The sequence below is a fragment of the Trichomycterus rosablanca genome, chromosome 12, assembly GCF_030014385.1.
Source record: "Trichomycterus rosablanca isolate fTriRos1 chromosome 12, fTriRos1.hap1, whole genome shotgun sequence".
Lineage (NCBI taxonomy): Eukaryota > Metazoa > Chordata > Actinopteri > Siluriformes > Trichomycteridae > Trichomycterus > Trichomycterus rosablanca.
This window is the reverse complement of record NC_085999.1, coordinates 33,767,360-33,781,582: the sequence shown is the minus strand read 5'-3', so window position 1 is coordinate 33,781,582 and position 14,223 is coordinate 33,767,360. Positions and strand designations below refer to the sequence as shown.

Genomic DNA, 14,223 nt, shown 5'->3' with positions numbered 1-14,223 from the left:
TGTTTAAAAAAATCGGGAGCAAATCGTATCATGAACCCAGTATCGTGAATCATATCGCATTGTGGGTAGAGTGTATCGTTACATCCCTAGATTTTAGTAATTTCTTTACTCCCAGAAACTACAGTAAGTAGAGTTGATTCATGGTAATTTAGTAGCAAGCTTGCTAACTTGCATGGTGGTAAATTATGAATAGAGTTGTAGATGTGTTGAGGTAGCTAGCTAGCTTTATGCTAAAAGCTTTAGCTTTAAGTTAACACTGCTGTATATCTGATTCTCGGGTTTTAATGAGCTAAACATGTCATTCGCTAACATATATACATCTAAAACAACACAGAGCTGCTTCAGCATTTATTAGCTAATCTGAATTCTGTTGTGTATGTGATGCTCTATCTAAAGTGTAGTTCTGGTCAGAACAGGTAATAAAGAGAAAGCATGTGTGGTATAAAATAGACAGGCAGAAGAACTTGAGATGGTAGATTACAGTTGGGGTTGTCAAATTTCAGCCATGCCAAATCCCTGCATAACTGGAGGGCTTCAGTTACCTTTTAACCCAAAGTGCTATAATGAGGCTTCACTTTCAGGTTTTTTAACAGAAAATTCTGGCAACACTGATCATGATGAGGAAAAAAAGCAATTCTGAAACAAGGGCGGCACAATGGGTAGCACTGTCACCTCACAGTCCTGAGTTCGCTCCCAACGTGGGGCGGTCCGGGTCCTTTCTGTGTGGAGTTTGCATGTTCTCTCGGTGTCTGCGTAGGTTTTCTCCGGGAGCTCCGGTTCCCTGCCACAGTCCAAGACGAATTTTGGAGATACAAAATTATCCATGACTGTTTGACAATAAACTTGAACTGATGAATACCAGTGTAACCAGTAACTACTGTTCCTGTCATGAATTTAACCAACGTGTAAAACACGACATTAAAATCCTAATAAATAAATAAAGAATTCTGAAACATCTGATCCGTCGATGATGTAAAGGTAAAAGTATTAATGTCTCTGATTCCTCAAAACGTCACCCAATATAAAAATAAATACCATTAACAGACTGGCATTCTGCACCATTCAATACTGCTCAGGCTGATGTCCTGTAGATCCTCCAACATGGTTCACTTTTCTCCACCAGTATTACCACGTTTCCGGCTGCTGGAACACATCTGTACATCCGTACTAACCATCCACCAGTTCAGTCTATGTTTAAATCCCTGACAAAACCAGACACCTGCACAATACACCATTAACACACTCCTCCCAACTCTTCCTCATTGCTGCTTTCCTTGGTGAAGGATCACAACATGTTTATTCCTCCTGATTAAACCTCACTGAAGCCGCTACACTCGAGCAGAGCTTTCATGACGGATTATCTTGTAGGTGATCCAGTAGAAGATGTTGAAGATCAGGAACGCTAAAGGAAAAGCTGCTCTTGATATGGTGTCGATCCTTTTCGCTCTGTCCACAAACTTTTTCCTGTTGTTCTCCACTGACGTCTGCTGGATGGCACTGTCGACTTTAGTCATGATGCCGTCCTTCACGCAGGTAGCTATGTCATAGCCGGTCAAATGAAAACGTCCATCTCTGAGCTCCTCTTCCTGAAAACCAGCAAATTTTCACCACATTAAAGGACAGAGTGGGAGGTATACTGGCTCCTAAATATATACATGAGATACCTGCTGTGCACTTAAAGTGCTGTATTTGCACAAAAAGTACAGTCTGTAATGCAAATAAAAAAGTGTAGATTTATATTTAGTTTTTTCTTTGCTTTACAAACTAACATAAACTTAGATATTTTATTTGATCATGAATATTAATCAGATGTAATGCTAAGTTCTAAAAATATAGGAGATTTTGTGGGACCTCTGTGGGACCCCTGGCTGATCATGAAAGTAGCCACTATGGGAATCATGTGAATTAGCTGGATGAATAAAATCAGTAGTTAATAAAGACGTTTTAATTATAAATGTGAGATTTATGTAAATGAGTAGCAGGTGTCTAATAATCATGAATGTGTTAATTCCTCTCAGATTTCATGTGGAGACCAGAGTTAACATAGAACAAAGATTAATCATGTCAAACATCTGATCCAGTTCATCAATACAAATCTGTACATACACGTGAAACATCATTACTGCATTGCACTCTGTGATTCTGGGAAAACCAAAACCGCTGCAACCCTGACCAGGATAATGTGACTTTGTGAATTAGAATTCCTCCGACAAAAAAAAACTAAGATATTTTGTACCTTGAGATTTCGTCGCTGTCTTCGTTTGAGTCGGAGAAACTCTTTCTGCTGCCTGGAGACAAAATTGACACCAGCGTATTCCAATAATGCAGCAAATACGAAGAGCAAGCACACAGCCATCCAGATATCTATAGCCTTTACATACGAGACCTGTACAGACACAACAAAAAATACACCTAATAAGTCACATTTAATCGAGTAATTACTCAAATGCTAAAGTCTGAAATCTCTGAAGCTTCTATTAGGAAAAAACAGAAATGCTGACACATGGCGGGCTTAGAATTTACGAGCAAATCTGTTATTGGTGCCACTCAAGGGTGCTACTCAATGATGCTCTATACGGCGGCTCTGGAATTGAACTGGATGATGCTACATATGTTCATGTGCTTGCCTGAAACTTTTTTCCACTTAAAGCTGCTCCCCTTTGTTAAAATATAATAAGGCAAAAGAACGTTGTTCAGCAGAAATGTGTATTTAAATTAATGTTGTTAATCCACAATGAAAAGCGATATAAGTCTGAAAAACAAATACTAAACTCAACCCACAATGCAGACTCTCTGTTATTATGTAAAACTTATAACAGCAGAAGCTACATACAGCAGCTTTACCAAGAACCAATCTCAGTTCAACTAAACCTTTTTCAACATCTGGAGTTTTCCTCATAAGATTCAGCACTATTAATATATATATACATTCATATATATTTGGACAGATTTTGGCAGTGGGATATTTGGACACTCCTGACGATTTGGCAGATTTTGGCAGTGGGATGTTCAGACACTGTCATTAGAACTGGTTATTGATGATATTGATATTGATTAGATTCTCTAAATCAGAACCTGTAAATCTGAAAATCCAGTAAAACACTTTGACATAATGACTTTTACATAACACTCATCATCACCACCTCATGTTCTTCCTCATGATCAATACAGTCTATAAGCTGCCTTTGTTCTTCATCCACTTTTCTGATTTGCCCCATTACTGCTAATTTATCACGCTGAATCACAAAGTTTTCCAACCCCAAAATCACAGTTTTGGACAAGTTACTGCCCCCATTCACTAGTTAAGAATTATAGGATGGATCATAAGTTATGAAGTAAGGGTTCTAGAGCTGGAGAACCTGTACTTCTGTTTGTTTGTACCACTTCCCATCTGTACTCTGCTAACTGGCTGCTAGCATAACAAGACATTGGTCCAAAATAAAAAAGGAAATACTTTGAAAGATTTAACGTATCATCATTGGATTGATTGATTAATTTGATTCAATTTTTTATGTTCTTTCAAACCAACAGGTTCCCTTTTGAGAAGGACTAGAAACTTGGTGGAATGTTAGGTGGAAATGGTCCATCATTATGGTTAAGTCAGTAATTTAGATAGATGGATGGATGAATGGATGGACGGACAGACAGATAGATACTTTATGCATCCCAAGGGAAATTATTGAAATTATTACTTTGAGATTTAGTATTTGAACTATGATTCACTTGTAATTTGAGAATTTATTTGTTTTGCAGCTACATAAATGCAATTTATTGTCCTGTAATTAACTTGGAGGACTGAATTAGGTCAAAATTAAACTCCTGACTGACATTTAATATTTATATTTAATATTTATTATACAAGTTAAAATTTGGCTTTATTGATGCAAGACTTAAAAAGTTAATCAGTTCTCAAAATGAGAACAAACGCCCCAAATTCTACCCCCTCAGTGAGACCAAACAACAAGAAAATGAGCTGAATCCATTCATATCAGCAGATCGTGAACCTCAAAGACTGGGAAGGGATTTGATTACACTCCAAAACACTTATAAATAAATGAGTCTGTTGAAAAGTGGAAATGAAGGTGATAGAAGAAACACTCTACAACTCAATTGCCTTTTTTCATTTTTAGTTGTGATTTGGTGTTTTGGATTCTGAACACAGCGAAATTACTCAAAGAGCTTCCTGAGAAAATGATCCTGTTAGTGTTCTGGTGGACACTAACAGGATCTTCTCCTCCATCACTAAAAAAGCAGCTACAGATTCAAGCTGTGCTCTTTCTCATCTGTTCAACTTCAGCTTGGGAAATTAACTAGGAGCTAGAAGATAACAAGCTGAACCCAGATCTGTTCTCTATCAATATAAAAACTGAATCAGATTGGAAAATTGGACGTGAATTCCAGATGTGCTTTGATCCACCCATAAGACTGCTACACTGCTAATGATCTAGAAGTAACTAGCGTGTCATCTTTCCTCTTCTTCTTTATTTTTGCTCTACATAGGATTGCCTAACAGTGAGACTCTTATAAGACACTTATGTGATATAAGACAACATACACTTATGTTCAGTACCTTTGGCAGTGAAGCTCTGGATCCGGAGCTCTGGGTGGTCATGGTAAGAACAGTGGTGATACCGAGGGCCACGCGAGCTGGTGCAGCATCCATGTTGATCCAGAATGAAACCCAGGACAGGATGACGATGAGTAAACTGGGGATGTACATCTGGATCAGATAGTAACCCATTTGTCTCTCCAGCTGGAACTTCACCTCGATACATGTAAACTTACCTGCAGGTAGAAGAACATGAGGAACTTGAGGAACAACCACTGTATAATTCAAGACATTAGCTGATCCAAAAACTAAGAATGGTTTCTAGTCTAATTCTCAACTGAACTGCCAGTTTGTGTTAAATATACTGTAATCTATGAAGAGTAGATTACAGAAACTTTTTAAAGATCCCTCGTATATTACATTTTTTAAAATGTTCCAACTTTTTTAGAAATGGGGTTTGTACATGAGGATGTTACCCGTGTTGTAGTGTTTAGTGCAGTATCCAAGCTCTTTCTCTTCTCTGATGATGAACTGGGGTAGCGTGAGCCCATCAGCTACCTGCACTGGTGCCGTCTCCAACCACTCAAACACCAGATCGTTCATGGTGTAGCCGACTGAAAATTATAAATATAATGCTCATGAAATGATGTTATTATCGGAATGTTATCAGTGATTAAACACAGTAAAGAAAACTTACAGCTCTCCAACTGCATGATGCACGTCTGAACATCCATGGGAAAATTCTTCAAATCCATCGGACACGACAAGATCAGCGTCAACCTACAAAACAACCAAAATTTCACTTTTAAATTACTGTCCGTTTCTTATCCTGTGTCGGTGTCCATATAATTTTTGCTACTTTTCAGTAGCATTCTTTTTTTTTTTTTACAAAAAAATTACTCAGTTTATTCAGCTCTGAATGTACCTAATGCTGTAGAGAACGGTTCCATCCTTAAAAATCCTCAGCAGTTTGTTCTCAGTGGTGACATCATGGAAATTAGCTCCTTTCTCGTTAGCAAAGAACAGATCAGGTTTCCAGATGGAATCCAACATGGAGGGATCTAAATCCAGAGAAGAGTCTGGGTACTCGCTGTAGGCCAGCCGAGGATCATTCCACTTCTGACGCAGGAAGATATTCACTCTGTAATCCTGTACAACCCAAAAACAACAACATTCAGGAATGAAACCATGAAACTCTTGAATGCAGCCATGTCCACAGTTCAAGCCAGGGTCCAAGTGTTGCCCGTGAACAGGCCACAGCTTCTCTCATTGAACACATTTATAACAGTTAAACTAGCCTGCTCACCTACTCTTAAGGAGCTGAGGATCCAGAACCAGAATCTATCCAGCATCCAACATGTACTAAATGGACAAAATATGTGGACACCACATCTAATTATTGAGTTCAGGTTTTATTACCTGTTAGGTTTAAAATGTTTTTAACTTGCGGTATTTTAAATACAATAATTGTTTATCCTGTTGATGTATTACACTAAACAATTAAGTTTCAACTATTCAACTATTTCATTAAATGTGTTTTTAATAATAATTACAGAAAATTATTTACACAGTCTAAGGATATTTGTAATTTTTTGTGAGAAAAGCTGTGCCGCACTGAATGCTGGGATTCCCTTCATCACGCTTCAACGTTATTCAGTCAGATTATCACTTAATTAAGGCACCTCGGTAAGCAGCATTTTAAGGCCGCTAAGAATTTAGACGTCTTCTTCTTTGAAGCGCGTGTAAATGACATAAAATGTGTCTATGTAGAGAGCTAACTAGGTTTTCAGACAGACTCTGTGTGTACAAAGTCACACTGCTGTAAAGTTTGCAGAATGAGGCCTGGTATCGTTTTGCTGAAATTATTATGCACTTGATGGCAGCATCTGTCTCTTTAAAATCCCAATATACAAAGGTACCTTCAAAGATACCCAAGCCACTCATGCCACAGGCACTGATGCATCCCCGTACTGTGACAGATGTTGGCTTTTGCACCTTTTACTGATACAGTCTGGATGGTCCTTTTTATTTTGGCACAGAGAATTAACCGTTCATTAGTTCCAAAACCAATCTGAAACATGGACTCAAGCAGACACTTTTTCTAATGTGACAGTATATTATCTAAGCAATTGAGGGTTAAGGGCCTTGCTCAAGGGCCCACCAGTGGCAATCTGACAGTGGTGGGGCTTGAACCAGCGACCTTTCTATTACTAGTCCAGAACCTTAACCACTAGGCTACAACTGTCCTAAAAAAGCTTGTAACATCATTTACATTTGCGGCATTTAACAGACACTTTTATCCAAAGCGACTTACAATTGTCACTGTAAACAATCTAAGCAATTTAGCATTAAGGGCCTTGCTCAAGGGCCCAACAGTGGCAATCTGACAGAAACCTTTTAATTACTAGTCCAGCACCTTAACCACTGAGCTACCACTGTCCCTAATTTCTAATGTCTTTCATCACTTCGTCAGCAACATGAACTGTACAGTGTAGCATACTGTTAGCTTGGACTAATGAGATAAGCTCAGGTCCAGAGAACTTGCACTGTTCTCTTATTTAGCCCCTCTTTCATCGTTTTTAGTGTTGCATTTTACTAAATGTCCCAACATTTCTGGAAATAAGGTTTGTATTACACTTCATTTCTATTCAACACTGTACAGTGTAGCGTACTGTTCGCATGAACGCATGAATGCATTCAAATGAAATAGTAAAAGATTAGAACTCTGAAATGGATATACAGTTAGCATGTGGTTATTAGCTGTGGATAATAATGTATTATAACACTGCTGATGTACTGAAGCTTTATTAGCAATGTTTCCTCTCTCAGCCGTAAACATGATTAGCATCTGATATGATCCTCATTACAGAGGAATGTTAGGACTCACTAGTGACAAGAGATAAATTTGATTTGGATTAATAAGGATTTTCATGACGAAGAGCAGAACGATGCTGCCTAACTGTTTCCCCTCACCGCATGTGTCCATCTGAAGATGCTAGGCTACAATCAATCTGTTTAAATCCTCAGCTTTAGCATGGACAATTCCCAAGGGCCCAATGCAAACCAAAGAGAATAATTAGCCGGCAATGGATGTGTGAATTATTCAGACTGAAATATCTGCAGAAATGTGCAGGTGCAGGAATCCAATATGGCTTCAAGCGCTAGCAATATGAGACTGGTAGTCAATAAAGAGAGCTAACATCCCATGTGGGTCCCGTTAATACATCTCAAGCTGTATTACATTTGACATGTCCCAAATCTGTTCTGTAACCACGATGATCAGTACAGTATCTGTTGCAGAATGTTTATCCACCATTCATTTCTTTTCATTAACTACTTCATCACTTACTCACTCACTCACTCACCCAACCCACTCAGTCACAGGAGCTGAGGTCAGGGATTGTGCAGGCCATACCAAACTTATTAAACATGTCTTTATGGCCTTCACTGGTCGCACAGGAGCACGGTCATGCTAGAACAAAAAAGGGCCACAATTTGGAAGCACATAATTTATTATACTGTAACTAATGTATGTGTCAAACACCTAAATGCAGTAATGACAAGGGGTGTCCACATGTTTTTGGCCATATGGTAGTATAAAGTGGACTTGGAAAGTGTATAATTTGGAACACAGGAACCACAGCGACCCTGAATAGGATGAAGTAATTAGTAAAGTTGAAGATGGTGGTGGTTTATTAGTGGTGGCATTCTGGTCTCAGGTACTACACTGTTCTAACTGATGCAGGTAGGGAGCGATACGCATGACACTGCTATCAAATCAGATCTCAGAAGCTGTTGAGCTTACCATGGTGGTCTCAGTGATGGAGCCAAAGCTGTTGATGAAAATGTTGCAGGTGACGTTTACTGGAGGCCCTGCAAAAAAAAGTTACACGTGTTTGTAGTGAACATTATCATAATTAGTAGTGTATGATAAGCTAACAATGACACAGCATTGTGTTGTATAAAAATGTGGAAAACCAGTAAGCATGGGTTAAAAACAGTAGACAGGGGGTAAAAAATGAAGAACATGGTTTAGAACCATTAGGCAGTTAGTTAGAACCAATAACCATGGGTTAAAACTAGTAGACTGAGATTTAGAACCAGTAGGCAGGTGGTTAGAACCAGTAGGCAGGTGGTTAGAACTAGTAGACTGGGGTTTAGAACCCCATAAACATGGATTAAAACCAATAGGCAGGGGGTTAGAACCTGTAAAAATGTGTAAGAACCAGTAGACTAACATTTAGAACCAATAAGCTGTTGGTTAGAAGCATTAGACAGAGATTTAGAACCATTAGGCAGGGTTTGGGTTAGGTTCCGCACCAGACTTCATTTGAAGTAGACCCCATAAGTTGTTTGAGGACTAGATCTACCTGGTCTCATACACTTACCCAGTGGTACCACAGTCAGGGTCCAGATGGACTCAGTTCTGAAACAATAAGTCCAATATTGGTTCAGCTGATATGATCAGAGTCTGAATTAACTGGATGTTCTGAAATGATGGAAAGAGACTAGAGCATCACTTCCTCCTTCATTGATTAGTCAGATTTAATTCATTCACGTGACCCAGGATGGAAGAGGTTAACGAGATAAATGAATGAAGAGCTTGTAATAGGAATTAGGAATTAGGGAACCAAATTCCAAATTCACGTTTCCATTGTACAGAGTCAGTGTGTAGTGGGTTTATAGTACCTGAATGGTTCCTGTTATTTTAAATGGCTTCACATTTAATCACACAAGACTATGACCAGACCAGATAGTTTTAAAATTATTTAGATATAAGCTGATTTTAAATGTCAATTTACTTATAAAAAACATACTGTACAATCATAATGGACATAGGGTCGAACCAATCAGTGGCTATGGGTCAAAACCACTGAACATTGGTCAAAATCAAAAGGCCATGTGTCAAAACCACTAGGGCATGGACCAAAACGTGGGGACATGAGTAAAAACTGTAACAAACAACATGCAGGGCAGTGACTAAAATTATGAAGCCACCTGACCATAAGCTTGTTGAACATCACATTCAAAAACTATAAGCCTTTTAACAGAGTTCTCTCCCTAAAAGTGGGCATCCTGTAAAGATCACAGCAAGTACACTGTGTAATGTTATTTTTTATGGATGTAAATAGCTGCAGGAATCTCTGAGGCTTTAAAAGTGTTTTTACTAGTTCTGCTCACATGGATGAAGACATGAGAAGGAACAGCTTCATCATGGCATGATTTAACAGTCAATGTATTATTAGATTCATTAAAACCTTCCTATCAGAGCACATTAAATATTAAACCAGATTCTCAGTACCTTTAAAGTTTGGTCTGATGCGTGCATCGTATCCTGACGTTTTCCCCATCAGTTTATCCAGAAAATCAGAAGGTGACATGGTTAATGAAGAACCTCGTGATGATGACCTGTCGTTCTCCTTTGCAGCCATTACCCTGCAGTAAAAAAACCACAGACTTGAATATAAGAGCTAAATTATTATTACACATGATATTCCCCTTTCATGGTGAGTAATTAAACTAATTAAGCAGGTCTGATGTATCTGATTAGCTCTCTCTGCAATTATAATTATTTCCCCAATCAAAGCAGCATTGTTTAATAATCTCAGAAATAAATCTTATTATATTCAATCTCAATGTCTTATTTCTGTCTGTAGCTGCAACACAACCTGAACCTGTTTTTCTTAATCCTTTTATTCAATCATAATTTACTACAGTTCAAAAATCTTACATACACCTGTATGACATGATATCTGCATTTGATGACTTAAAAATGAAATGTACCTATTAAACTAAGCACTATTATTACAACAGGAAAGTTTAGAAAGCTCTGGACAGAGAAAGTAGAAAGTAGATCAGAGATATTTAGCATTTTTAAATACACTCCAGTTCCTAAAATCATCTGTACAGACAACTGTGTATAAGTACAATGTACACGGAACAGTGGTTTGTTTGCCAAGGTTGGCTTAAAAACCCAAACCTCCTGAAACAAGTCTGAAAGAGAAGTGGTACCACCACAGTGAAGCAAGCTTTAGCTTAGACGCTACAGTGCAAGAAAGAAGAAAAAAATCTTTTGGAGTTTTAAGAACCAGCTGTGCAGGTGAGGTAATTAGATTTATTGCAATTAACATCATATAGCAAACATAAAAAATATTTGATTATTATATAATTTAAATAACAAGAGGCAACAAGAGTTACACAGAGGCCAAATAGTAGGTGCTTGAATGCAGTTGCACTGGCAATCAGGATTTTTGTGCATTATTTTGTGTAAAAAGCACAAAACCTTGGACCCCTGAGAAATGAGATGAAAAAGTAATAAAGATTTTCAGATTGATTTATGTTTGGAGACTGCCACAAAATATCAGTATAGTAAAGACTCCATAACGCTACAAACAACATAACCATTACAACACATGCCTCGTTTTTTCAGGACCAGGTACACCTTATGGAGCAAACCCTCTTTTATGAATGTTCATATTTTAGAAAGACCCACCCTCCTAAAACACACTGCTAACATTATTGAAAAGGAGTATTAGAAAGGCTAAATGAGGTTTTTAATTTCAGTGACCCAGAATCAACCCCAAATTTTGAAAATTGAATTTTAAATCTGAAAGTCCACCGTGACCAAACTCTGTTAGTTGCCTCGTGCTATAATAATTCCAGAAAGTCTGAATGATTAGACTAGAAAGATTTTTTATTTCTGATCCATGCTGTTCATTATAATGAATCTAATAGACTCATCTGCCCTGATGGATCCATCCTCTTATTTCAGGTACTCAGCTCACACCCAATTTCTTTCCTTACTGGTTCTGAAGCAGTTTTGGGTCGCGCTGACCCACAGAACAGTTCTATCAGACTGAAGCTGGTCTATTTTAGTCTATGTCAGAGTGAACTCACTATATGAAGTTCAGGTTATGTAGCAGTTATGAACATGCGTCCACACACCTGAGCTGATGAGGGTGCAGGTACAGCGTGCACGCGAGCAGAACCGGCAGCACTTGGAGAGGCGCGCGACTCATTCCTGTCAGACCCGCGCGCGGAGCTCTGCGCCACCTGCTTCAAGCAACATCCGACAAAAACCGAATAAAAGATCAAGAAAACAACCGGAATGAGCTGAATAAGAACAGAATGAATAAATCCGAGGAACGGGTGCGAGATGAGAGAACCACCAACCAGAAAGAAACGCGCGCTCCGTCACTTCAGCTCCACAGAGAGGTTGGGATTTGGCGCATGCGCACTGTCGCACAAAAAAACCAAACATGAACCAACGTGAGCTGATTGCTGAACTGAAACTTCGACTGATGAGGCCACACACATGTAGACGCTCAAAAATTACAGCGTTGCTGCTTACGCTGGAAGTAATTGGTGCAGATGAACCATAAGCAGATATGCTTAAATACAGACATGACTGTCCACAGTCAAGTGAGCTTTACATGACTATAGGCTATGAAGCGGCTATCAAGATGCTCCTGCTCCAAATCCTACAACTTAAAACCAGACTGAAGTTTGTTGATCATACAAAAAAAGAAAAAAAAAACTTTGAGAAGGTTTTTGTGGTCAGACTTATTTGGCAAAACCCAATACCCAGGTATCCCCTGTAAACTATGGTGGTGGCAGTATTATAATCATATATGTTGTATAGCTTAAAGCTTAAGTGTCATATTATTTAATGTTTTCCTAACACAAAAACCGCAAAACACACATCAGAACTAGTGTCGGAATGAATAAATCAGGCTAAAATTAAGCTTATGATCTGACCGGCTCACTGTCCTGACCTCAACCCTATCAAAAATATGCGAACTGTACCAGGAAACCAACAAATTTGGTTAAATTCTGTCGAATGGGCCGAAGATCCAGCCAAAGTTCTAAAAGAAGCTCATTGATGATTATAATAAGTATCTAATTAAGAGTGAAGGTAAATAAAACCAAATAACAGCTTTTAAAATAAAATCTTTAGTTTTTCAGTATTAATTTGAAGAACTGAATTTATTTTTTTTCTACACTTAAATATAGAGAGTGAATACTTTTTTTAGTTGGCAGTTTGATAAATGTAAATTTAAACAAGTATGTAGTTATAGTTTATGTTTAATAATAAATATAAATAAATATTAGTATTTATATTTGGTTATATTCATATGTGCAAAGTTAAAACACATGACGTGCAAATTTATATTCAATTATACAGCTTCAGTATAATACCATGCACTTGTTTTCTCTCACTGTTTAATATAAAAGTGTGTGTGTGTGTGTGTGTGTGTGAGAGAGAGAGAGAGAGAGAGAGAGAGAGAGAGAGAGAGAGAGAGAGACTATAGCAGTATATCTGTATTACTGGCATGTTAAAGTGGGTACAGATTAGCAAGGCACAGCAGCAGCGGGTGTGAAGCATCTTTGGGGGAGGAAAAGGATGGAGGTGTTTCCATGGAAACAGACTCCTGCACCACACAATCCCCAGCGTAACATTTACAAAAACAACACACAATTCTTCATCACCCCCCCCCCCACATCCACATCACCAACATCCATCACTCATCATTCATCACGTCATCACCAAATATACATCTGAATTCTACTTCTTACACGATAGATCGAGTAACTGATTGATATTGATATTGATATTGTTTTATTTGTTCTGTGTGTAACAGTGTAGTGATGATAGTGTAACTAAGTAACCTATTATTGATGGATTGAACGCATTTATTGGCATAACAGTGTGTCATTTATGCCAACCCCAAAAGCAAGAACCCTTGCTTTTGTAGATGTTCAAAGTTAAAATAGAATTATTGTATTTCTGTGAAAGGCAGGAAACATCCTGAGCAGGTCAACAGTCGATCACAGGGCAAACACACACACATTCTCACACTTAGGGCAATTTTAGTATCTCCAACTGGTCTGACTGCATGTCTTTGGATCTGGAGCACCAGGAGGAAACCCACACAGCCACAGGAAGAACATGCAAAGTTCACACAGACAGGACCCTGGGTGGCCAGGGAATCATATTCAGGCCCTTCTTACTGTGAGGCGATACCCACTGCACCACCATGTCACCTCCATTTTCATGCATCATCTTATGTTTTATGTTTGAAATGAAAATTACAACTTAAAAAAAGATTAATTATAATAATTTACAGAAGTTCCATAATATTGTGTTACACATTTACAAACAATGTGATCAAAACAACTAAATTAAATGTCAGACAAAAAAAAAACAATAAAAAAACAGGTCCAAACTGTCTTGATCTATTCTTCCTACTGTTTATGATATAATCCCACCCCTTGTCTGTGCAGCTCACAAATGCAAACATGGTGACTTCTAGATGCTATTGCTGCAAAGAAAGAAAACATAGACTACTGAAAAAAGTTTCATGATTCCAAATTAAGCTAAGATTGAATTCAGGAGCTACTGGAGACTTACTGTTCACAAACTTGCACAGGAAAAAATCAACTGAAAAGCTAGTTCAAATCTCCTGACTTTTAACTTATGAATTCATGGCGCCAACCAATACTACAATGGCTTTGCTTTGCCAATAGGAACAGAGTGTCATGTTGATATACTAACTATAGCAGTTTGGCTTCGCTACAGGATTTTATTCCTAAATAAGATCTTTAGTTAGCTTACTTTCCTAACGGCAACTCAAGTAGACTAACATTAAACGTCTAATGTATAAAAATTAGAA

At 38.1% G+C, this 14,223-nt stretch overlaps 1 protein-coding gene across 1 annotated transcript; it reads right to left on the bottom strand.

Moving 5' to 3' along the window:
* Window positions 1-1,238: 1,238 nt before the first annotated feature.
* On the bottom strand, window positions 1,239-11,568 carry glra2 (glycine receptor, alpha 2). Its single transcript, XM_063005755.1, has 9 exons — window positions 11,495-11,568; window positions 9,852-9,985; window positions 8,355-8,422; window positions 5,475-5,698; window positions 5,247-5,329; window positions 5,026-5,163; window positions 4,571-4,785; window positions 2,237-2,386; window positions 1,239-1,586 (listed from the first exon to the last, which is right to left on the bottom strand). Exons 1-9 carry the CDS (start codon window positions 11,566-11,568, stop codon window positions 1,329-1,331), a joined length of 1,344 nt encoding a protein of 447 aa, XP_062861825.1. The 3' UTR covers window positions 1,239-1,328.
* Window positions 11,569-14,223: the final 2,655 nt, after the last annotated feature.